The following is a 26595-nucleotide window of genomic DNA, read 5'->3' on the forward strand; positions in this document are numbered from 1 at the left end:
GTAGGGCTGCTCCATCCAAAATATGTTCCTGTAACCTGCCAAATGCCAATGTCTCGGCTTGGCACAAGATCACAAATGGCCCTCAGCAGTAACCCATTCCTGGAATTAGCCCAGAGATATTTTCTTTCCCAGGGCCTTCTCTTGGTCTGACATATTTGGTGAGGGGACAATGGAGTGGCAGAAGTAACAATGGGGCCACAGCTGGGTCTGAGGAATGGGGCAGGAGGCAGGAAGCTTCCACATTGGCCCAAGATGGCAAGAGTTACATTGGAACAGAAAAGGAGATTTTCTGAACAACTCACCCACCAGCACACGCCTCTCAGGAAAGCAGACCCTGGGGAAGTGGTACAGAGCTTCATCCCTTCAGTTTCTGCTCCCCCCAGGGCTGAAGAAGGTGCAGGGGAGAAGGCCTTCATTGGCACAAGCCTATTTAGGAGGAAACTGCAATCTTCTCCCATCACCTGCTGGTAGGCTCCTGGGTTACACACAGCACCCAGCTCTGGAGACATCCATCTGGCCACCAATACTACTTACAGGCAAGCTTCAGTGTCTTTGTCCATAAAGGGCACAATAACCTCCTCTCGTCTCACAGTGGGGATGAAGGTTAGTCAACAAGCATTCATTAAACTTGTCTCGGGTGGTGTTTCCCAACCATATGTGCATGCACATCACGAGGGATGGTGTGAAGTATGGGTTCTCATTTGGCATGTCTGAGTGGGGCTGACAGTCTACATTTCTAACATGCTCCTTGGTGGAGCACATGTGCTAATCCTGTCCCTGGCAACCCACCCCCAGGCACACCCGAGGATCCTTCCAGTGGGAAGAGTCTGCGACTCGTGTTGCTGGAAATGCCACCAAAGATCAGATATACCCAAGGGACTTGGGAAATTGATACTTGGGGAGTGAAGGATTGAACATGGGATGGTGACAGGCAGTAGAGGGGCCTCCGTTCTGTCCCAGGCCTGCAGATGACTTAGGAACCACTGGCCACAGGATGGACCCATTATTAAGTGACAGACAATTTAGCAGCTGGGAAGTGCTAGAGGCAGGACCTAGAAAAGAGCCAGGTTTCCTCCAAAGCCAAAGCCTCTGACAGGGCCCAGTCCACCTCCAGGGGCCATAGAGAGGCCCTAACCTAGCCTTCTACTCCTGGCAAGAACTGGTCATTCTGAGCCCAGGTGTGACTAAAATCTTGGGGACAGGGAATGGGGGTGGGTGCTAAACACAGACCACTCAGATGTGGAAATGACAGGTCTTCCCACAAAGGCATTTTATTTTTTCTATCTTACTGGGGGGAACGTGGTTTTCTGTTGTTTCTAAACAAACGTGATATGGACACTAACTCCTTTCACCGGGTGGACTCAACCTACCCACTGTGTGCTCTCCAGCCCACAGACCTACACATGTACATCTCAAGACTGCTGCAGTGCTCAAGCTCCCTGGTTGGCATCCGAAGCCTCCCAGAGAGTCAGAGAGCTCCTTGGATCTAACAAGGATGCGCATCACTCCCCACTGCCCCAAAAGACTGAGTCCTTATCAGTGATGCTTAGAGGGTCACACTGCCAAGTCTGTCTGCTCTAAAGGGGAAAAAGGGTGAGGGTGTCTTTTGAAGGTGGGGCAGGTATGCAGAGCCTGATCCTGATTTCCTGGAACAAGAACAACAACTCCAAGTTGGAGACGCCCATATTTGGGCCCCACAGAGCCTCCCCACCTGGCCCGCTCACGCTCTCCCAGGGCACATGGGCCCTGTCTTCTCCCTCCATCCAGGTGGGTCCCAAACTCAAGCTCTTCACCCCTCTGGGTGGCATCAAATGGAACCATGAACAGAACCCAACACAAAACGGTCTCAAAGCCATGTTATAATGGCCAGACCAGGAGCGCTGGGAGGCCAGGGAGGCTCCTGTGGAGGCCATCCAGAGCCATCACTAAGAGGCTGCCTGGACCTGGAGGATTCCAGTCCAAAAGCAAGCCAATCCATCTCCCAGGTAAGTCGCACTTCACCGGGTTTCTTCCTCTGTACCCTGAGGGGGGCCTACTCACTTCTGAATGCCTTCAGCCTAGAATTCTGAGCAGCACCACCACAGGATGTCTATGAGCTCTGGCTGCCTAGATTTAAATATGGGCTCTGCCACTTCCGGTGTTCCCATGAGATGTCACAGAAGCCACCTATCCCTACTGTGGAATGGAATGCAGGGGACACCGACTATGGGGATTCAGTGGGGGCACACATGGCCTGGAGTGAGGGCCTAATGGATATTATTCCTGAGCTTAGGAACCTTCTGCAGTCACTGCTCTCAAACAAAGCCAGTCCGATGACCAGTTCTCCTCATCCCCTTTTGCATGTGGCCTTTCACTCTCTTCATGGAGACATCTATCAGACCCTCCCCAACCCAGGAAAGTCAACGTCATGCACACCCTGGTGGCCTGGTGCATGGTCTCAGGCACACGCAGGGTCAGGTGAGCCTTAGCATGCCAAGCAGCAGGTGCAGTCACTGCAACAGGACAGGGAGGACAGGTAGAGAGGAGGCAGGCAAGGGGGCCACGTGCAGTCACTGAGGGATGGAAGTCAGCACAGCCCGCCATCCAGCAGCCCCTGCCAGCAGCGCCGGCTCCTTACCTCCCCGGCAGGACCTCTGACCACCAGGACTGTGTTCCCCCAAGAAGCTGGAGGCATGCTAGAAAGAGTAGAGAGCAGGAGACAGGAGCCGTATGTACTGAGCCAGGTTGACAGGAGGAAGGACCAAAGGGACACCCAAGGGAGGGTTTCGCTTCAGGGTATCCATGGCAGAAGTGGTTTCCAAGAGACCAAAGGACCCAATGCCAACAGAAGATCATCCCCAAGACTGGCCTGTGCCAGAGGCACAGCGAGGGGGATGGGTGAGCAAAGGGAGAAGACCCCCACAGGCTAGGCCCTCCCGGAAGGGCCCCTTCCCTCCCGCAAGCTGGTGCTGGGTCTGCCCACAGGACTGACTCGATAGGTTTCCTGGGACAGTGTGGACTCAGGGGGGAAGGGACAGAGGCACCCAGGGTGGACAAACAACGTTCAGGAAAGCCCCTCCAGGAGGATGTGTCCTCCACAGATGTCACTGTCACGCCTACTGGGACCCAAAGGAGACAAGTGAATGGGTGTGTTGGGGCAGGGACAGGGTGCACATATTCCAAAGCCAGCATCAGAGAATGGAAGTTCCAGTCCTGGCTCCACCATAAATCGGGGTACCTTTGGGCAAAGTACATATCCTCTCTGGGCCTCAGTTTTCCTCTGTAAGATAGAAAACATGTTTCTACCTATGATAGAAAGAGGGTAACACCTGCTCTACCCATGCCAGGTCCCAAATCCCCACAGGACCACTGGTGGGTTTTTTAGACTTTTCTCTGGGGATTGGTTTGTGCTGAAATAGGGGGATGATCAAACCTCCAAGATTCCTGACAACAGTCTAGGCAGTGAGGCTCCTAAGACCTCACTGTCACCAAGGCCCACCTTCACGCCCAACCCAGGGCTTATGGATCTGGGGAAGAAGGAGGCTAGAAGTTGAAGGCAGGCAAGTTTTAGCACATTCAAGCCTGTCCAATGGCATGACTTCCCTGACTGGGCTGTCCACAATCCCTCTCATGAAATTCCTGTATCATCGACCTGGTGTCCCTAAGTTCCCTTCAGGCTGCCCTTTGCCCTGGGAAAACTATGAGTACCTCCAGAGCAGGAACTGTTTATCACGGGATCCCAGCAACCCCTCCCTGGGCGGCTCCTAACAGATGTCCAACACCTGAAGAACGAGACTCCTCTACACTCTTGAGCACCCATGTATAGCCAGTGTCAGTCACTAAAGCCAGCCTGGTACACAATGGCACAATTTTTAGCCTTTCTGAACCTGGTTGCACAACTCAGTTGATTCTTCCTGGTCACAGGAACCCTGGGAGGCAGGTATCAACAACTTGTCTTACAGACACATAAACTGAGGCCAAGAAAGGTCAAGAGGTGGTTTGCCCAAGGGCACACAACTGGGTAACTGGTTGTCAACAGAGGCAGGATGAGAACCTGAGTTCTCTGATATCCCACTTGGACAGCAGCTGCCATCAGCAGTGCCCAGCCTGGACAGCAGTGTCTGGGCATTACCCAGGGGTCAGTACCTGGAAAGTGCCCCGCAGACCTACCCGAGACTGTAGCCACTGCCCTAGAGCTGCCACCTGCTCCAGACACCTGGGGGCCAGAGTGGAATGGGCTGGGCATGGTGATGGGGAGCCCAAGCCAGTGCTCAGAGCTACCTTTGATGACAAATGCCTCCGACAGCAGTCGCATCTGATACAGGGGCTTGTTCTCCACAGACATGTCATCGATCCCAGCCCGAGCATACATGCTGATGGCATCTCGGTAGGAGCCCTCCACATAATGCAGCTTGCCCAGGATCAGCATGGCCTCGCTCATGTACTGTGGCTGTAAGGACAAGGACACGTTAGCAGGCTCTGCCCCAAAGCTTCCACCCCTTCCCCACCAGGTATCTTAGGATGAAGATTCTCCATTGAGCTATAGCCTCATGCCCTGCTCAGAACTCCCCATCTCCTCCAGGGAGCCTTCCCTGATGACCACAGTCCCCTCCCTCCAGACTGTGAGCCACTGTGCACAATGTGGCTCTTAAGGAAATGATTATGAGTCCTTAATGCTAGAGGACTGTCTAGACTCCAGGCAACTATAGACAGGGCCCTGTCCTCCCTCTCCTGAAGCACCCAAAGGTTCCAGCCCAGATCTGGCACTTAGGAATCCAGGCACTTATCTTGAATACAAGTGGGGGAGGGGAGGGCGCACAGAGACTGAGCCAAGTTTTGTGGGGCCTGCCTGAAGCTTATAATTTTGGGGGTCCTCTTTATATACATATACAAATACATATGCAAGTGTATAATTGGGTGAAAAGGCCTCAGAAAGAGCCACGAGGACCCTTGAAGCTGACACCTACATCCACAGCAGCAGGATCTTCTAGAAGAGGAACAGCCATATCAGCAGTGTGGGACAGAAGACAGGAGAGGGCCTGCCAGGTTGCTGTTATCAGAAGTGGAACAAAGTGCAGAGCCCAGGAGGCCAAAAGTACCTGGATTCAAACCTGCTTTCTTTCTCAAACTTTCTCAAGAGGGGCCTGCACCCAAACCTCCACCCTACAGGACTCTCAGGGCCCCAAAGGGCCTCAGGAGGTCTGGTCTGCCTCGACCACACCTTCCCTCGTGCAGGCTGTGTTCACAGCCAGAGAGAGCGCCCAGTGCTGCTGGCTGAGGGAGGCTGAGCCAGCCTGGAGCTGGACCACTTCTGGCACTGGGTTCTGGCTTTGGCCATGAGCCCAGTCCCACTCCGAGGTCCCCCACCTCGTGAGGCATCTGCTGCAGCCCCTCCCTCTATCCCTCTGCTCAGCCAACCCATAATCCCTTTGGGTTAGGCTCTGGCCAGTATCCCTGCCACAAGGGCACCAATCTGTCCACAAAGCTCCCTGGAGATACAGCTCTGGCCCCAACCCCTGGCCTCTGTCACTGGTAGGAAGGTCCTTCCCTTGTTTCCCTATGAGGAGTTATGAGCTGGGATACCTGTGGCCCCAGGGGAGCCTCGAGCACTTCCCATCCTCTACTGCCTCCAAGAAGCCAACAAAGAGAAGGAAAACAGAGGCAGAGCCAGGCCCCGGGGAGGCCGAAGTCTCCTTCCCTTATTGGTTTCTGGTTTTTGTAAACATATTCCTCTGTTGCTTTTGCTCACTCAGGGCTCCTTCCTCTCAGCCTGCCCAGATCCTCTTCCATCTTTGGGCCTTGCTCAGGCCCACCCCCTTGGGGAAGCTTACATAAGCACCAGAGGACACCCTTCTGCTGAACCCCTACTACACGTCTTCAGGTTAGGCTCGATCAGCCCCTGCTCCCCTGGTCTGCCCTGACTCCTGGCTAACTCTCAAAGGCTGAATTTTTCAAGGGCATTTGACATAGAATTTATTTCCCAAAGAGGCCACCCACTTCCTGGGCCAGGGCCACAGATGACACATCCCCAGAAGGGTGCAGCCTACAGCACTTCTGAGCCAGGCGATGACTCTGCCATTCTGTGTACTGGTCTCCAGCCACGGGCTCATTTCCTCCTTGCTCAGTCCTAACTGTCCTCACTGGTGAGGGAGAGGCAAGGGCACCCACTCCCCACACCCCATGGCAGCCATGCTAAGAGCATTAATAGGGCAAAGTCCAGAAGACTTTGAATTGTTCCTGAGAAAGGAGCTAGATAAATACAGGGTATGAGTAATTATTATGATTACCTACTTCTGTTGAACATGGGGAAGGGACAGCGAGGCTCACAAGGACACATTTCAGGGCATGATGACGGGGTGTGCCTAGTGGTGGCTCCTAGTGGACCAATGACAGTTTACAATAGAGCTTCCACCAAGCTGGGGAAAAATTAGGAGCGATGCAGTGACTGTTTCATAAAGCTGAACGTGTGCTACTTAAAAAGCTACTCTTAGCCGGGCACAGTGGTGCATGCCTGTAATCCCAGCGGCTCGGGAGGCTGAGGCAGGAGGATCAAGAGTTCAAAGCCAGCCTCAGCAACAACAAGGCGCTAAGCAAATAAAATGCAAAATAGGGCTGGGACACTGGCTTTAGTGGTTGAGTGCCTCTGAGTTCAATCTCCTTACTGCTCCCCCCAGCCCCCCCAAAAAAAGTTACTCAACCATAAACCTGGTCCAGTGGAAGGAGGCTAGGCAGCCGTCAGCAAGTGCTCAGCTTGTGGGGGGGGGGGGGTCCCTTGCTGTGTGATGGATCATCAGTCACCTATTCTATTTGTGCCTCATCCTCCCTGTCCATATGAAAGGAAGAATGACTTCATGGAGACAGCAACACGGGGGAAAGAACAGATGAGGAAATACTTCCTAACATGGGACCTATTAAAGCAGGAGGGCTATCATCATCCTTAAATTAATCCTTAAATTAAGTAATTATTTTATTTCTATTCCAATACTTTGGGAGGCAGCACCAAGGAGGCACAGAGAGCACTGGAGCTTGGGATGCAGAGACAGAACAGATGGGCCTCGGTTCCAGTCCTGTACCTACTAGGCTAGCGTGGTCCTTGGTGTAGGGATCACCTTTCCTGGGGCTCAGAACTGGGGCAAAAGTAAATACCATTGCAGAAGGTGATCGGGAAGCCTCAATAGGATGCCACAATGCCTGGAGCTCAGTGGGCAACAGAAATCTAGCAAGTGGCATGTTTTCACCTACTTGGATACAAATGAGCTGAACAGGATCTTTTTGGGGGACACGCGGAGCGAGGGGAGTGGGGTAACTGAGGATTGAACTCAGGGGCACTCATCCACTAAGCCACATCCCCAGGCCTGTTTTGTATTTTATTTAGAGACAGAGTCTCACTGAATTGCTTAGCTCCTCGCTGTTGCTGAGGCTGGCTTTGAATTCGAAATCCTCCTGCCTCTGCCTCCTGAGCTGCTGAGATTACAGGTGCGCACTACAGTGCCTGCTGGACAGGATCTTAAAGATGATCCAAAGTGGAGGTGCCTCAGGACCACACCCCTTCTCATTCATCACAGCTATTTGGGGTGCAAGGAAATCCACATGGAGAAATCACCTTATCTTTGAGAATAAGACAGAGATTCCCCAGATTGCTTTTTTAAAAATTAATTTTAAAAAATTTTTTAGTTGTAGATGGACATGATACCTTTATTTTACTTATTTTTTTTAATGTGGTTCTGAGGCTCGAACCCAGTGCTTCACGTTTGCTAGTTAAGTAGTCTACCACTTAGCTACAACTCCAGCCCAATTTTTCAAAAAAAAAAATTTTTACACAAATGGAACACAACTTTTCATTTCTCTGGCTGTACATGATATAGGGTCACACCATTCGTGCAATCATACTCATACACAGGGATAATAATGTCTATCTCATTCCACCATCTTCCTCCTCTCTCCCCACAGACTGCTTTTAATATTTTAGTTTACTTAAATCAATATCAAGTTTTTGACCTGGAAAACAGAAAATTCCTCCATGTTACTGGTGCCTATGTATGTCTTTGTTTAATAAAACATAGTTAGATTTGCATTTAATAAATGGGATGTTGTGTATGTAAATGCATGACCTAGAGGGGCATGTCCAACTAGGCTGCTTGACTGGATGACTTTGTTCTTCGCTTGTGTTCTTATTTTTCCTGTAATGCACATATTAACTTTTTTAAAAAATTAAAAAGCTATTTTTAAGGGCTGGGGATGTGGCTCAAGCGGTGGCGCGCTCGCCTGGCATGCGTGCGGCCCGGGTTCGATCCTCAGCACCACATACAAACGGGAATGTTGTGTCCGCCAAAGACTGAAAAATAAATATTGGAAGGTTCTCTCTCTCCCCCCCACCAACTCTCTATTTAAAAAAAAAAAGCTATTTTTAAAACAGTAACAACAAAAATAGAATTTAGATGAAACCATTTGTACAAAAATTAAGCTCAGGGTCAAGAAATTATATTAACCTAGTGCAAACCTCCTACTGCCTAGAAGCAGAAACTGGGAACTTGCAACAGTCTCCCCTCTCCCTCCACCTCTAGCCCTCTACTACTTACAAAATAAGCCCCACCTGTCTTAGTTGGTGCTCTAGTAACCTCTCCATCCTGGATATGCCTTTACAATCTAATTACCCACCATGCTTCTTCATTTTTGCTAAACTCACAACTTTGATGAGATTCTTTATAACAGGAACCCTTCAATTACAAATTGTTTCCTTAGGCTAAAATGCTCAGCCCTATCTATTTATCCATACCCCAGACTCCTATTCCAGATCAGCTTCTAGGAAGGTCCAATTCTAGTACCATCATCATCTGAAGTCTGCTCTTTACCTCATACCAGGGAAGAGTCCCCCTTATACTTGTCTCTTCATGTGTAACACTCCTGTAGCATATATCACAGTCCACCTGGGACAAAGGCTACTTATTTACCCATAAAACTTATTTTCCCCGTAGACCTGAAACCTTCTTGAAGGTCCATGCTAGATTCTTCTGGATTGCCCTCAGCATGCATAACACATTGTACATAGCACACCGCAATAAATGCTAAAGAAAGTAAATATATTACTTTGGAATACCTCTTGAAAAATCACTTCTTCTTTAAGTCTAATGACATACGCATACCCCTATTATAACTTAGGATACATATTAATCTAGAACAGTCTCAAACTTCGATGTATACGTGAATCATTGAGAACTCTTATTAACACAGATTCTAATTCACATCTTGCATTTCCACCCATTTCCCCAGTGATACCCACATTGCTGGTGGGTGGATCACACTTTGAAAAGCAAAGGTCTATACAAAGCTATGACCCCTCTGCCACCTTTCTTCAGTGCCTTGCATATAATAGGCACTCATAAATGCACATAGACTTAATCTGGCTTGCTCTACTCTGAAGCCTTCTCTTGCTATTCAGCTCTGTCTATTTGCTGTTTCTAAGTAGATCACAGGCTGAGATATTTTTTTCCCCCAAGAACCCTTTAAGAAGCCCAAACCGCCAGGCACATATTAGATCAACCAAGTACTGTCCAATTGAAATATAACTTAAGTCACAAGTGTGAGCTGTATGTGTAATTCAAAAATTTCTAGTAAAATTTTCATTCACATGTTAAAAGGTAGTAACAAGTAAAATTAATTTTAATGTTTTCTTTAACCTAATATGTCTAAGATTCTCATTTGAACATGTAAGCAATTAATTAATATAAAAAGTGAGTGACCTCTTTTATGTTCCTTGTTTAGTACTATATAATGGACTTGCAGTACGTGTTCTACACTCACACACATCTCAGTCTGGACAAGTCACATCGCAAGTGCTCAAGAACACATGTGGCTTGTGACCCTTGTACTGAAACCTCAAGAGAGACTTGCTATTCAGGTGACCCAATGACTCAGGGAGTCTGGACAGCAGATGGGAGACAAGAAAGAACAGGCCAGGCAAGGAGGCCCAAGCTTGTGGTTGACAACTCACCGGCAGCTTCCCGTGGTTAAGGATGCTGCTCAGGTAATCTTTGGCTTCATTCATTCTGCTATCAGTCTTTTCTAACAAAGGGATGGAGTCTTTTATTTTGGCGTGATTGTCCTTCAAACATTGCTCCAGGAGGGCCTCTGCCAGCAGCAATTTCCCAAAGTCATCTGAAAAACAAGCCAGGGATCAGAGTGGGTAGTGAGGGCCACAACCCTTAAACAAAGCAGATGTGGATATGGTACTCCTGGACCCCCCCCCCACCCAAGGACACCACCCAAGGACACCACCCAGGACAGGAACAGCTCAGGTCTGAGAAAATAAAGACACATTTGCCATAAACTTAAACAGACTTTAAGACGGCGGCGGCGGTGGTGGGGTGCATACTACCATGATCACAACACAAATCTCCCCTTTGGGTTTATTTCCTGCCAGGTTTAAGCAGTTGAGAAGGCAGCAGAGTTCTCAAGACTTGCAGACAAATTTTCAGAATTTCAGAATTTAAAATGAAGGCTAAAATCACGCCCTGATGTGGTACTAAGTTCTTAAATCAAGTAGGAATCATCTCAAAGGACTGAAGAAAAGTATGTGAGGTGGTTTAATAACTCATTTTCACATGCTTCTAATTTCTGTGTAAACATAATTGGTTTTCTCCATTTTTAAGGTATTTTAATGTGGCCTAGGGATAACCTAGCAGTCAAGGCAGAGTTCAAGAGGGAAGCACATTTACTTGTGTAGCAAGGCAAATCCTTATGCTTAATACTTGCATTTTCAGGAGTTGTCACTCACAGGGTAGCTCATTTGCATACCTGACCGCTTGGTTGAATTTGCTGTCTCTCCCTACCACACTGGAAACTCCAGTCTTGTGACCACCATATTCCCACTACCTGCAGCAGAGATGACTTGGGCATGAAAGCCAGGTATATATATACATTCACTCTGTGTAGAGTTTGAGTTTCACTGCAACCTAAAGTAGCTATGCTCAGTGTCCCTCTCCCAGAGATAGGACTAGACCTGCCACTCAATGTCAGTGCCTAATAAATCTTGTCAATCACATTCTCTCAACTTCCCAGAGAAGAAGCCATCAGGTTCTGGGAGTTAAGTGCCAACCCAACAAATGTCTTTAGGAATGCAGGCTCTCAGTCCCATCTTTTTGGAGTCCTCTTTCTGTTGCCATGATGCTGTCTTTGGACCTACCCAGGGGACCCACTCCCTCCTCACTCTCAGGGTCACTCCTGTTGTTTGCTCAGTCTCAAAGCCAGAAGTCCACAATTACAGGCTCTAGAGAGGAGTCTCACTTCCTAAGGGACAACTCCTTGTAGAGAGCAGTCTCAGACCCAAAATCCTGGGAGGCTTTTGCTCTGGGAACACCTGCTACTGGATCCTTTGCTACTTACCTCATGATTTTTTAAAAAAATTACTATTTGAGGAAATGGTCAAAAAGGTATTTGGGTAAAACAGTCATCCACAGGAGGGGGCCCAGGTTGGTGGAACCTCTAATAAAGAACCATTTTGGTAATGTATATCAAAATCATTTTTGTATAACCCCATTGCACCAGCAATTCCACTCTTAGAGACACCCTTGCACACGTATAAAATGAACTATGCATAAGATAATTCCTGAGCATTACTTATACTAGCAGAAAAGTAGAGACAGCTTTTATGTCCAAACAGGAGGCTAAAGTATGATTATGTCCACAAGGGACACCATACAGCCAAAGATACGAGGATGCTCTGTATGCTGTTACGGAATGAACTGCAAGATAAACTGGTAAGAAAACAGTGTACAGGAGTGCCTGTCGTATGCTACTATGTGTTTACGCATACAAATTGGTGACAGGGCGCACGCACACACACCACACACACACACACACACACACACACGCACACACACACACACACTGAAAACCTTGCTGGCTGACCGACAGGGTGCAAAGACGCGGCGAAGTTTTTCTGTTCTTCGCTTGCTGGTACTTTGGGCATGTTGTAGCATATGAAAATATTACACAGTCAAAAGTAAATTTTCAGTCAACCCAGGACTAAAAGCTAATCTTCATTCCCAAATCTCAGCCAGGAGGAGGGCGGGCTACCCATCAGTGTGTGGCAAGTGCCAGTCTCCAGTGGCATCCTGAGCTGAGGGCCTCTGGGCAAGTGGTTCACCCATCCAATAGGCTTCACTTTGGCAAAACTGGAGAGAAATGCGCTCCTCCCCAGGCTCCACCCCTGGGCGTGTCCACACCCCTCTGCCAGGAGGAGCCTCTGCACTGGCTCAGCAACCAGGCCACCCTGCCCGCCACTCACCTGCCAGACCCAGCACTCCCAGAGCCCCTTAGCTCAGTGCTTTCAAGTCAAAAGAAACCTGCTCCCCTCCCAGCACACCCCTTTTCCCAAAATAATGGGGAGTGCCTTCTGAACCGGTGCTGCCCAGTAAGGCCCTGGGCTGGTACAGGCTTATTGCTAGTAATACAACCCCGGTGGCATCAGACAGGTGCAAAACATAGAGTGCATGTGTGGAAATCTGACAGAGTCATTTTGAGTTTGTTAAATCTAATGCTAAAAAAAACTTTATGTGTTTTTCTTCTTGTATTTTTATTTATATTGTATTTTATGAAAAGTATCAGAGCACAGCAGATTGGAGATTTAAACAATATTAATCGCTCACCACAAACCATTTGAGAAGCACTGCTCTAAACCATAAGAGTGTCTTTTACTGCAAAAGAGGAACTAATATTTGATGAAGGCTTACTAAGTGCCAGGCACTTTATTATAGTTTTATTTAACCTGTACAACCCTAAGAGGTAGATATTATTTCCACTTTGTAGATGATGATAAAGATAACAATATCCTTAGGGTCACTATCGATAATAATATAATACAAGCAAAATATCATCTGTCCTGCATCCCAACCAGAGCAGAGCTTCTGGTAATTTAAAAATAAATAACAGTCTCCAAGCTGCAAAGAGTTGGTTAAAAACTAATAGTAAATTCTAGGGCAGGGAGAAGAATTGTTCTCACTTTCATGCACCTGTGAGTGTCGGAATATTTGTTTATGAACACTTCAGGTCCTTCTCCGGGAGTCTGTGCCCTCTCTGCAATCTCCCCACTCAGTCTTGTTTTTTGTTTAGCAGACTCTCAGTGGGTATCAGAAATTCACTTTTGTCCCCTTGCTCCTTTCTCCTTCTCCCGGCCCCACCCCTCGATCCCTTTCCCCTCTTCTTTCCATTGCATTTGCCCCTCGGTGGAACAAAAAGATATTTTGGAATTAAACATTCTAAATTTCCGTTGTTAAAATAAGAATCCAGCTGGATAAAGGAATCCTTGTCTCCCCAAAGCTAAGGGAATTGCTTTGGAACATCCTTTCAGTCTGAGACCTACTCCCTGCTGGGTGTAGGTCAAGGGCTCCAGCAGAAGCCTAGAGGGGGTCTGACTTCATGGCCACCCATTTCCTTACTCTCCTTTTGAAGCTTCTGGCAGCTACTCTCCTTAAGTCCTCTCAGTCCCAGCCCCTTGCAGCCTCTCTCAGGGTGCCAGGTCATAGGACCAACTTGGAGACCACCTGTCTCCTGCTCAGACCTCATTTAAAACACACTGTCTCCCCCACAAAGCCTGCCAATCTGTTATTAGGAAATGTGAGTCCATCCAGGAAGGAGGGTTCAGATCAGGCCCTTCCCCTTCAGTTAAACAGAGCATGGTGGTTTCGGCAGCTGCTCCCCACACAGGGCTGGGGCCTTCCAACCACAACCAGGGGAGGAAAAGGCAGAAACTCAAGAGAGGCCACCTGCCCCCAACACCTCTCCCAACTTCAACTGCAGAAATGTTCAGAACAATCTCCAGTTTAAGAAGAAGGAGGAGGAGGAAGAGGAGGAGGAGGAGAGAAAGAAATCATCCAGCTAAAAAACGAAACAAAAATATGGGGTGACTACAGATGAGGTAACAAGAGGAGCAGACACGACAAAGCAAGCTGTGAAAGGTGAATGACAGAATCCAGGGGGTGGGGGGCGGTTGCAAGTGTTCCCTGTAAAATTTTGACCTTTGCTGTATGTTCCAAATTTTCTTGTAAAATGCTGTGAGGATGGGACAATCCAACAGCCACACACAATGTGTGGCCTTCCTTGGATCCTAACAGATTGGGAAATGTCATTGCTAGAGTTTTTGGAAAGGTAGCAATGGCACGGTGGATTTTTTAAAAAGAGTTCTTATTTAATAAATACATACTGAAATATTGACGTGTGGGAGAAAGATGGGCTGAGGTTTTGCTCAAACAAGATTGTGTCTGAGTTCGTGATCACTAAAGCTGGCTGATGATGCGTGGGGTTCAGTCTTCTTTAAAATGTTTTGGCAACTGTTTATAATAATAAAGTTAAAAAAAAAACCACTTAGATGGGCTCTTTGTTTTTATGTGAACAAACCCCAGAACCACCGGCCACATTTTGGGGGTTCTCCTGCCCCAATCAAACCAAATCTAAATGGGATGTGAGTTTGAAGACACTGCAAAAGAGTAGTAACTCCCCTCTCCCAGGGGGGTGGTGAGGAGCTGCTCCTCAGATAGGAAAAGGATGACACTGTTCTGTTTCAGTGTCTCCTCATATTTTTTATACCAATCGACAGGGCCCCCCAGGCTCCATTCTCTCCTCTTCCCTGGAGTGGGATCTATGTTCTGGAAGCTACTTTTAGTTTCTGTAGAAACCTCTAACAGGACCTGGGCTCCATGGGAGTCAGCTCTCCCCCTCTGGGCCTTCTGCCCCTCCCACTCTGTTGAAGCTTCAGGCCACTGACAGAGTCCAACAGGTCAGGAAGGACTTTAAGAATCTCCCTTCTGGACAGTGCCAACACCCCCCCCCCCAAAAAATAAAAAGAATAGGCTCACATTATCTTGAGCGGCCAAGAAACCCTAAGAGAGAGAAGCAAATACCCATCAACCTAAAAATGCGCTGTGCGTGGGCTTTGGGAGTTATTTGTTTTCATTCCTCACATTCACGTGTATGTGGACCTGCATGTGTGCACATGTGTATGTGCGTGCACGTGTGCTGGGGATTGTGCATCTGGGTTGAACAGTGCGAGAAAAGTCACTCAGAACCAAACCCAGAAGTTGGGAGGAGAAACCCCACTGCCTCTCCGTGTCCCTCCTTAAACTGGTCCGTTCTCACAGTGACACCAGCCCAGGTTCGTCTGCTGGCAGAAACTCAGGTGTGGGCACCGTCTTCACCACATAGACACGCTGTGACCTCTCTGGGCCTTGTTGTTCCTACATCTAAGACAGAGACAAATCTTAGCCCCCCTCATAGGGCTGTTTCCAAGAATTTTGTTTTGTTTTGGTAGCAAGGATTGAACCCTGAGGTGATTAACCATTGAGCCACATCCCGGCCCTTTTTATTTATTTTGAGACAGACTCTCACTAAATTGCTTAAGCTGGCTTTGCAAATTGCAAACCTCCCGTCTCAGCCTCCGGAGCACTAGGAGTACAGGTATGCGCCACCATGCCCAGTGGTTTACAAGAATTTTAAAAATAGAGACAGCTCTTTATACCATATTATCTACTGCTTATGTTGTACCAGTGTTTCCCAATGATGATCCATAGAATATGGTCAACCGAAGATTGAGAAATGTGTTTATCCTCTAGCCTTGTCTTTCACATCACATGCAGGTGGACACATTAAGGTTCTGCAGTTGTTGCTGGGTTTTTGTTTGGTTTTTTTTTTGTCTGTTTAACATCATTGAATTCTTTTTTTTTTTAATATTTATTTTTTAGGTGTAGATGGACACAACACAATGTCTTTATTTTTATGTGGTGCTGAGGATCGAACCCAGGTCCCGCCCGTGTTAGGCGAACGCTCTACGGCTGAGCCACAATCCCAGCCCCATCATTGAATTATTTTCTTCCAATTTCTCAGCTTGTTGGCTCCCTAAACCCTTTTCTTGTGGGACACCAATTAATGAAATATGCAACCTCATTGAGACCTCTAAGGAACAGCTTAGAAATACTGGCCCATGTGAATGCAAGGAGGCCCCAGTTCCTGTCTTGGACCTTACACATTTCTCTGGGGTGCCACCCTCACTCAGATTCACACACCTCACCCAGGAGTCAAGGTCCCATTCTCATCTTCCCCCCCCCACAGAGGGGACAGAGGCCCCTGTAACTTATCCACTCTGCCCTGGAGGGGGGAGCTTACCAGCTTCTCCCAAAGCACATCTGCAGCTCTGCCCACCAGCCCTCAGTTTCATGCGTAAGTAGGTTTAAACCAACTTCAAAGCCTCAAACAGATTGTCACTAAGCTCCTCAGGACCCTCCCATCCTTCCTCCTTGGGTAAACACACCCTTCCCTTCCCAAACACAGGGGCCAGTACAAGTCCTGCTGCTTCCTTAAAACCGTCTACCCTCCTCTGAGCTCTACAATCCTACACACAATCACCCATCACTTCCTTGATTCCCATCCACTTTGGAAGTTCTTTGAGGGTAGGAATTCTGCATTATGTATTTTTAAGAGGTGATAATGCAAATGATTAGGTTGTACTTTGAACCTGGGTTCAAATCTTGTTCCCTTAACTTACTGGCTGGATGATCGAGTTATTTAACTTCTCTGGGCCTCAGTTTCTTCATCTGTAAAGTGGGGCAAACAGGAGTAACGTCTCCTGGGGTTGCCTTGAAAAGTAATGATTTGACTGAAAAGTCTTTAGGTCAGCGGCTGGCACACAGCATCACATCAATGTTAACCATTATTATTATCATCCTGTCTCCTCCACAGAAAATTCTCCAGGCTGGGCAATCTTTAAAAACTCTTTATATCTGTTTTTACTCTCTGTCTCCTTCATCAACAGCTCCCAGGTGGCTGCACACACGAAGGGGACTCAGGGAGAGCTCTCGGCCTGAGAGGGAACAGGATCTAGGGTTAGATACTGGGCGGGGTGTTCCCGCCACCCCATCAGGGTGCTTTCCCGCCCCAGCAAGAGAGCCCAGCCCAGTCAAACCAGCCCTACTGCTAAAGCCACCAACTGCCTGGGCTGGATAGGGTCCGAGTTCACCACAGATGAGGAAACTGAGGTTCGCCAGCCTCTTCCTCACTTCACAAAACTACTGGTGCTCAATAAGCCTCCACTCCTGTCTGCGGTGGAGCGAGCTGTGTTTAAAGGGGAGGGCAAAGAGGGGCAGACACAGCCTTCACCAGATAAGAGTTTGGGGAGACTAGAGTCCTGTCCACGCACTGACAGGAAGGATGTGCGCAGCTACCACCATTTCATTGTAGATAAGAACTACTCGCCGATCCTAAAGGGCAGAGAGCAAAAGCCGTTTATCTCCCTTCTCTCCAAACACCTAATATGCAGGTGATTTTTCTCCTGGGGTACCAGAACCTTCCTAACTGCCAGGCTGCATGCCAGGACAGTCAAGGCGCTCTTCCTGGAGGAGGCGGTGCTTTTCGCGCGCGTGCTGCTGGTTCTAACCAGTCCTTTCCCTCACTCACCCGTGTCCAGAGAGCCGATCCTGGAGCTCGGGCTGGATCGTCGGTTGGTTCCGCTGCCGCCAGGCATGCCCAGCGTCTGCAGCTGCCGGACCAGCTCAGGCATGCGGTCCCAGTGGCCCTCGGCGCGGCAGCGCTCCAGTTCGCTCTCCACCTTCAGGTGGGTGCCGTGCGCGCCCTTCGCAGCCATCTTCGCGCGGGCGCTGTCATGGAAGGTGCGGCTGAGAAGTGGAGACCCGGCCGGGGGCGGCGTCCCGGCTGGGGCGCACACGACGGCGGGGTCGACGGAGGCTCTGAAGGCAGCCGGGGCCCTGGTGGCAGCGGGGGACCTGGTGGCTGCGGGAGAGCAGCGACAGCAGCAGCACCGAGTGCACCGCCCGGCGCCTCCGGGCTGGGGCTCCGGCTGCGCGGTCCGGACGCGTCCTGGAGGAGCCTCCGCCTCCGCTGCAGCAACTCCCGGCGCCGCTCTCGCCTCCGATGCTGCAGCTGCTGCCACAACCCCCGCCCCGGGCCCGGGCGCCGCCAGCTGCGGACCCGCCCCTGGCCAAGGCTCCACCCCCGAGGGGGCGTGGTGCGGCCCCGGAGAGCCGGGCGCGCGGACGGCCAGCGCGGCCACAGCAGCCAGGCGCGCGACGGGCGCTCCCGGCCTCCCCGGCGCCCGCCCCCCGCCGCCGCGGAGTCGGAGCTCACTTTAATGCTGCGCGGAGCCCGGGCGCCGGGGGGCGCCTCGCTCCCCGCCCCCTCCCCCTCCCGTCGGGGCTCTTGGTCTGGGAGAGTGCTGGCTTTGTGTGGTGGCCCCGTCACCGCTGCTGCCCCCGGCACGTCACAAATCCTGGGAGAGGCCGGTTGGCCTGCCCCAACCCAGAGAGCGAGCCTCCCCGGGAGCAGGCCTGGCGCACGCCCGCCGGGCCCTGTGGAACGCGCGGGCCTGTCGCGCAGCTCGGGTGGTGCTCGGTTCTGACCCCCGAGAGAGTTTTTTTCTTTCTGAACTGCGGAGTTCCTCTTTTCCGATTGAACTCCACTACACTAGCAGACTGCCTTGAATCTCTGTTGCCCTGGATTTCTCCAACCTGATATTTACTTAATTCTTCATGGTGGTGTCGAAAGACTGTGGTCAGAGCTGCGTGGAACCCTTAGCAGGGCTTAGCCCGGCGACCAGGAGAGCCCGGAAATTCAAAGGATTACTAAAGAACACTGGTTACCTTGCGCCCAGGGCTCACAGTCCAGCGCAGGGATGGAGGACATCAATCAAGTAACCACAGCAGGAACCAAAGAACCCAAACACCTGTACTTAAATCGCATGTTGTAGGGCCCATTCTGAAGTGTCCACAAGACAAGTCACGGCAAGCTTTTAAGCTCAGCCTCCAAGGACTTAGAAAGTGACCGTTTCCTACCCCACTCGGAAATCTTCACCACGCCTCTCTTGGGAGTACATTCCAACACCAGAAAACTTTCTCTGCTTCGCGTTTCCGGACAACTGTAACAGTGGGAAGGTGGTTCTATCAAGGGGAGCCCAGACTCCTGGTATCTAGCACCACAGGGCCCTTTGCTTCTAGAGAGTTGTCAGTTGGTGACAGTCTTCCTGTCCCTACTTATAGCCCCAGCTCCCCTATAGATACCCTATAGGAACCCTTGTTCTCAGGGTTCCAAGTACAGCTCCATTCCTTGCTTGGGGAGCAGAATTTCCTAATCCTGGGCCCTGCTCTCAACCCCTAGGAGCCAGGAGATAGATGGAAGAAAATTGGGACAGCTCTGGCAGTTGGAATTTAGAGACAATTTACTCAATCAGCTCATAAACCCCTCTTGGCCTACTCCTGTCAAGCTGTTTTTTTGTTATCCTTTGGCTGCCCCTGATGGTCACCAGAACTGAATTTCACTTGGAGAGAGGTTGGATTAGAGTAGCCTGAGAACACACTGTGATTTGCCCCTGGCCTGGCATTCCTGGGAGTCAGTCCTGGAGCAGGAATGAATCACAGGTTTGATAAAAGAGAGTCAACTTTAAACCTCTTCTCTTTTCTCCCCACTCCTTTGCCAGACCCTTCCTATATTGCAGAACACCAGGGAACTGACTACAGAGGAAATCACTGCCTGTTTCTTTGACCACATCACCCAGCCTTTCTGCTTTAGATTTATAACAAGCTGTTCCTCAACATACTTGACCTCTTCTCAGCTTTTTTTCCAGGAGGGACAAGACCCTGGATCTATAGGGACCAACATTTTTCAGGGGAGTGAGAGATTTTAGGAAAAGGACAAACAGCAGCTGTGATTGCATCCATAACATTTGCTAATATAAAAAGGCAAATAAAACTGGCACAGGAACACTAGCCTATAATCCCAGCTACTGGAGAGGCTGAGGCAGGAGGATGATAAATTCCAGGCCAGCCTGGGCAATTCAGCAAGACCCTGTCTCCAAATAAGATGTAAAAAGAGCTGAGGATTGGGGTTGGGGTTGTGGCTCAGTGGTAGCGCGCTCACCTGGCATGTGTGAGGCACTGGGTTCGATCCTCAGTACCACATAAATGAAAAATAAAGATATTGTGTCCACCTAAAACTGAAAAATAAATATTTAAAAAAAGGGCTGAGGATGTAGCCCAGTAGTAGACCTCCCTGGGTTCAATCTTAGTTGTGGGGGGTGGGTACAAATAAAAAGTATGGTTGTTATTGTTTAATAATCTGAAGTCTTCTCAGATGAGTGCTTAGGACAAATTCTGATGAAGATTGCTACTACCAGATCTGAAGGTGCTACCAAAGCTGTGTGGTGAGAAACCAAACTCAATTTATTGCTTACAACAGAGATGAAGGATCTTGGCCATGATAGGTTTTTTTTTTAATGTCTCCGAGAACATAATGAAATTCACAGAAGACAAGTGCAGCTGCTGAGAAATGTGTATTTTTAGCAAGCAACAACCACTGTACGGCATGAGACACCATCTGGTTTAAAGCAGACCCTAAAAATCAAGTCAGCAGAAGACAAGTTGGAGAGGTTTTTGCCATAGGACCATGAGAAAGGATATGGTAAGCTATTGATCTTGATGATTCTCATGTTAAGGGCTTGGTGAGCTCTCAAATATATTTACAGGTTGAAAAGTTTATAATATGTAGGTAGGCCCAGAAAAACACAGTGCTGAAGAGCAAATTTTAGCTCAAGATTAGCCTATTCACATTTCAGGGATAAGGTTACCAAGGTCTCGGTTAAATCAAGCAATGGCATGGAAATTTCAGAAAAGTTGGGGGCACAGTGCCTACAGTGGCCAGTGAGACCCAGAAATCTTCATACTTGTCTTTATTGCTGGGAACATTTTGCACATGTGGTTGTCTAGAGTAAGGGACATACCTCCATGGGATAATTTTTTTTTTCCTTTGACAAGTTGATAACTTGTCCATGGAATTTTTAGGCCCCCTCTGAGCTAAAAGAGTAAGCAGGTGGATGTTAGTCTTGGAGTTCACCGTGGGAACTTTTTCCTGTGGGACACAAGAAAAAGTCATCCAGATGTTGAATAAGAATAAGGCACTTAACTGCCTTTGGGGTCCTGGTTGAGTACTTGTAGAAAGTAGGAAGGCTGAGGCAGGAGGATTGCAAGTTCAAAACCAGCCTTAGCAACTTAGGGAGGCCCTCATAAACTTAGAAAAATGTTGTCTCAAAATTAAAAAACAAACAGAAAAAAAGGAGGGGGGGGATGAGGATGTGGCTCAGTGGTTAAGTGCCCCTGGGTTCAGTCCCTAGTACCAAAAAAAAGAAAAGTAGGACTACACCTCAGTCCTTACTGAACTCCAAAGCACAGCAGCCATGTAGATTGTTGATTTCCTTAGAGAAGTCAAATAAGTGTATTGATTAGTTTGATCTAAAAAGACACCAAAGAAAGTGCCTCACAGATTTATTGTTAAACACTGAGACCCCAAACGTAGATTAGTATTTAAGTTTGGTACTCAGGAGAAGGAAAAAGAATTACTATTGATATTATTATTATTGTTACTGTTGATATTATTGATAATATTGATATTATTGTACCCATATCAATCAGAAATTTGTAAGGTTGTCCTTTAATTTCTAGAGAAATATTCCCTTGTGGGTTTTTTTTTTTTTTTTAGTTGGACACAATATCTTTATTTATTTATTTTTATGTGGTGCTGAGGATCAAACCCAAGGCCTCGAATGTGCTAGGCGAGCACTCTACTGCTGAGCCACACCCCAGCCCCGCCTTGTGGGTTTGTGGGTAGAATGGGAAATTGAACACGATTTCACTGGGGACTTGCTTTTCACTTATTTTTTTCTTTAGTTTCTTAGTTCTAGAGCTTTTCAAAATATTTGGCCAGGTTTTAGAACTCTAGCTATTATTATTTAGAACTCTATCTAGTATTAAATCCCCTGTTTCTAGCTTAAGGCCATTCACAAAAAGAGAAGAGAGCCTGGCACATCTGCTTCAGGATCAAATACTACTGAACACTGTCACTAGGTACTAAACTGCCTATTACCAAAGTGTGGGTCCGACTGTGATCTTGACAAACTGAATCAGAGCACAATCTATTTGCACAGGGAAGACTGAGAATACCTCCTCAAGACTTTGACCAACACATGTACTTTTCTAAACCCTTTGATTTCCTATGTATTCTAAGATCTTTTCAGTCACTGTTGAGGGTCTTCCTATTCTGACTTTTTCACTGAACTTTTTGAATCTGAGGCTCCTATTAGCATATGAATCAATTGTCATATCTTTTGCTCTGGAATATAGGTTCCTAAAACAATTTCAGATTCTCTGTGGTAATCTTCCTTATCTACACCTCAAAGAGTCTTAGACAATAATTTTCAGCTGAGAATGAAACTAGGGCTTAAAATCAATCATAGATGATTTTTTTCTGAATGAGATTTAGCAGAGATAAGCAAGCCGGACATGATGGATCATGCTGTTGTAGGGACAAACGAGGCAAGGCACCCAAGACAGCAGGAAACAGTTTAATTTGGCTGCAGCCAGGTTCAGAGGGCACAGCCTTTGCTGTAATCAATCAGTCCCCTGAGTTTCAGTGAGTTTTATACCCAGCATGTAAGGGGAGGGGCTCAGAAGTTCACAGTCTGCAGAAGTTCACATAAAAGCAGCTTTTTCTTTCACTGTTCTGGGCAAGTTAACTCTTCAAGGACAACACCTGAGAAGAGGAGAGCTGCTTCTCCCCTCTCTTTCCTCCTCCTGCCAGCTATTACCATGGAGCCCATTTGCAACTTATCTTAAAAATGTAGACTTCTCTGTAAAACCCCAGCTCAAGGCCAGAGGCCTTGTTTGCACATTTCTACAAAGTACTATACTGGATATGTTTGTGAAAAACTAGGGGGTGTCCAGAACCTGGAGTGCTGGTATCTTCTCGGCCAGTGGCCAAGTAAACAGGGCAACACGAAAATAGGAAGTTTATCTACCTTGGACTCTTTCGCAGAGATTCTTTTGCTGACAGTCCTAAAATCAGCTATGGTAAAGAGGGCTTTTCTGTGGAGAAAGGGGGTGCCACTTCAATGCCTGTAATTCCAGTGACTTGGAGGCTGAGGCAGGACAATCACAAGTTTGAAGCCAGCCTGAGCAACTTAGTGAGATCCTGTCTCAAAATAAAAAATGAGGTCTGCGGATTTAGCTAAATGGTAAAGTGCTTCTGGGTTCAATCCGAAATATCCAAAGGAGGGGGGGGCAGGGGTAAGTGAACTTTGACGTATCTGTCAGTCCAGAAAGAAAAGGGCATGGGCCAGGGGGAGAGGTGGGGCAGAGAGAAATGGAAATATATTGGATGGGGGAAGAGGTTTGAGCAAGTTGTTAACATTTTTTTTTTTTTTTTTTTTTGCTTTGGCCAAGGGATCTGTTAAGGATGTAACTTTGAATCAGATTTCTTTTGGATGCTTTCTCATGCTAACAAAAAAATGAAGGGGCTGGGGATGTGGCTCAAGTGGTAGCGCGCTCGCCTGACATGCATGCGACCTGGGTTCGATCCTCAGCACCACATACCAACAAAGATGTTGTGTCCGCCGAGAACTGAAAAATAAATATTAAAAATTCTCAAAAAAAAAAATGAAGACCCTTGGATGTTTGGAATTCTGTTCCCTCTTTGTTCTAAAATACCTCTCAAATGAACAATTTTGTTCATATTAAAAATTCCTCATAGTGGCCACAATAATTCTAAACTACAATCTTAAAACTATTGGATCCTGGAATGATGCTACTTAGAAAGCTGTGGAGGGTTGGATCTATATCCAAATAGCCCATGTAAGAAGCAGAAGTCCAGCCTGTGGCTTATACTGAGACAAGCCCTTGAGAGCCTAGGAATGAAGAGGCAAGAATTACTTGCGCCTCCTATGGCTCAGGGGCCCCAGCTTTGCAGTTTGTCTCTTTTCAACTATAACCTCGATGAACTTGGAGTTCCCAGCAGGAGAGTTTGGAGAGCTGCTCCAAACAAGTCTAAGCAAAGTTCTCATGAAAAGCCCCAGGCAGGAGGCTCTCAAGGACCTCAGAGGGGCACTTTGTCTTTGAATCAGGGAACCCAGGCTGCAGTGGCCAGGAGGTCTTAATTGGATGTCAATAATTGCTCCTCAGTAATTGAATGTTGGCTCCCTGAAAATACCATCAAGACAACTTTGTCATAATAATTCAAAGCTGAGTTTGCTGAGACAGTCAGCAGCTTCTAGAAAGGGGAGGCAAAACTGGGATATTTACAATGTATTGGGACTCTTTTAAGGCAGCTCTTCCAAAGAGGGGGTTGATTAGGATTGAGCAAGAATCATGATACAATAGTTTAGGATTGTCGGACAGGGCAAGGCAAGGGCTTTGAGAGGAGGCTTCCAAAGAATAAGCCATGGTTGGATGCTATCTATTGAAAACTTTCAAAGTTCATTTAAATGGTTTCATTTTGAAACTTGTACAGAAAACAATAAAATTTACAACTTTCATCATTCTGGGCAAGAGTTTCCTGTAATAGTAAAACTATGTCAATGTCAACAGTAAGCTGTTTGGGTGTAGACAGTTTCTGTTCTTCTCGTGTAGCAACTTAAAGATTAGTTTTTTTTTATGTATGAGTATTACAACATTTTCCTTGCCTGCATCAAACCACTTTTGGGGGGAGGAGGGGTACTGGGGATTGAACCCAAGGGGCACTTAACCATTGAGCTACACTCCCAGGCCTTTTATTTTACTTTTTAATTTTGAGACAGGATCTCACCAAGTTGCTGACGGTCTCCCTAAATTGATGAGGCTGGCCTTGAACTTGTGATCCTCCTGCCTCTGCCTCCTGAGTCTCTGAGATTAGAGACATGAGCCACTGTACCAGATGCAAACCACTCTTACACTAGAGGTCATGGTGGCTGTGAGTAGTTAGGCTGAAGGCCACCAGATGTTCCCAATCACTCAGAAAAAGAACAATAACACTGAGGAGTTGTCTTCCCTACCTTCTACTCTGGCCTCTTCTTTTCTACTTGTCATTTGGAGCCATCATATTTGTCATTTGGGATCCTGTAGAAATCTGTGTTTTCAGCACACACTAGATTTCTGACCACTACTCTGCTTTTCATGATAGATACCCTGGCTTGCTGTCACCCTAAAAATTCCAAATTTGTATGTGATTTTCACCTTTCTTCATGGTTGGGTTAGATTAACTTTTCATCACTCTGATCAAAATACCTGACAAGAACGACTGAGAGGTGGAAAACTTTATTTGGGGCCCATGGTCTCAGAGGTTCAGTCCATGGTTAGCTGGATCCATTGCTCTGGGCTTGAGATGAGCAGAACATCATGGCAGAAGAGCGTGGCAGAGGAAAGCTGCTCACTCATCGAAGCTGGAGATCAGAGGTTTAGGGCAGGGGCCAAGGTCAGCAATGACCTACTTCCTCCAGCCATACCCCATCTGCCTACAGTTACTACCTAGTGGGCCATTCAAATATTAATCCACCAAATGGATTAATCCACTGATGAGATTACAGCTCTCATAATACAATCATTTCACCTTTAAACATTGCTACATAGGACATCATGTTTCCAACACATGAATTTTTCAGGGATGCTTCAAATCCAAACAGTAACTAGGGTCAACAGTCATTTCATCCACTCAGATCATCAGTACATGTGATATAACACAGAATGACAAACTGCCTTTCCAATCTAGATGCATGGTCTGCAATGCTTACATTTGGAAACCAACTCTTACGGATTACCATGATTAGTGACTATAGTATTTCTTACCTTTGGTGGTTCATAGTTTTTCTTTACTTATTAATACTGAATCAGCCTTTTCAAATGTTGACATTAAAACTCTACCAGGGTCTGGTTGGATGGTCAGCCTTTTGCTTTGACAAGTGCCAGGAAAACTGCGTGTAATCATTTGACTGAGTGATAAAGCCCTATACAGAAAAGCTTCACAATCGTGGATTATTTGTGTTTGTGCAGAGGGGGCACTCAGTAAGTTATTTGTTATGTTACTTTTAGAATCTAGAATTTTGTAGGTTTTCTCAAGCCTGGGAGATAAGAGCTCTGGAGTCTTTTTTTAAAAAAAATAAAAAAGACTCTCTCTCTTTAAAAAGATAATAGAGAGAGGAAAAACTTTTTAATATTTTATTTTTTAGTTTTCAGCAGACACAACATCTTTGTTTGTACATGGTGTGTACATGGTGCTGAGGATCGAACCTGGGCAGCACGCATGCCAGGCAAGCGCGATACCACTTGAGCCACATCCCCAGCCCTGATCTGGAGTCTTTTATCCCTACCCACTCCTGAGATTTGGAGGGATTGTTTGTTACTGGAGCATAACCTATCATTCCCAACACTTCACAACATGAACTTGACCTTCTCACCATCCCTTTCCTTCTGTTTCTTGGGGTCTCTGTAACTGGGTTCATGGGGAAAATCCAGGATAATTGCCCCATGTCAAGGTCCTTAAGTTCATCACCTCTTCAAAGTTCCTTTTCCATATAAAATAATATTCAAAAATTTTAGTACTTAGGACATGAACATCTTTGGAGGCTTTATTCCATTTGTTACAATAGTCACACTGTATTTTTCTTTTATATGTTGTTTGATTTGATTCACCCATACAATATTTTGTTTAGAATTTTTGTCCATGAATAAGACATTGCTAAATTTTCTCATCTGGGACGGACTGATCAAACTTTTTTTTTTTTTAAGTTATAGATGGACATAATACCTTTATTTGTTTGTTTAT

General features: G+C 47.3%; 1 protein-coding gene across 7 annotated transcripts in view; it reads right to left on the minus strand.

Moving 5' to 3' along the window:
• The window catches only part of Ttc7a (tetratricopeptide repeat domain 7A), a 113857-nt gene extending 95908 nt beyond the window's left edge, over nucleotides 1-17949 (minus strand). For 2 of the 7 annotated variants that reach the window (XM_078029250.1, XM_078029248.1), the window contains exons 1-3: nucleotides 17422-17948; nucleotides 9971-10134; nucleotides 4150-4429 (exon numbers count right to left, since the gene is read on the minus strand). In XM_078029250.1, coding sequence (XP_077885376.1) covers nucleotides 4150-4429; nucleotides 9971-10134; nucleotides 17422-17608 — 631 coding nt within the window. In that variant the 5' untranslated portion in view covers nucleotides 17609-17948. Of the gene's footprint in view, nucleotides 1-2617; nucleotides 2676-4149; nucleotides 4430-5810; nucleotides 5883-9970; nucleotides 10135-17421 lie in introns of those variants that run through there. The other 5 variants (XM_005324494.5, XM_021725832.2, XM_078029252.1 and 2 more) reach the window with 5 other exon arrangements.
• Nucleotides 17950-26595: the final 8646 nt, after the last annotated feature.

The sequence above is a fragment of the Ictidomys tridecemlineatus genome, chromosome 12, assembly GCF_052094955.1.
Source record: "Ictidomys tridecemlineatus isolate mIctTri1 chromosome 12, mIctTri1.hap1, whole genome shotgun sequence".
NCBI classification, from domain to species: Eukaryota; Metazoa; Chordata; class Mammalia; order Rodentia; family Sciuridae; genus Ictidomys; species Ictidomys tridecemlineatus.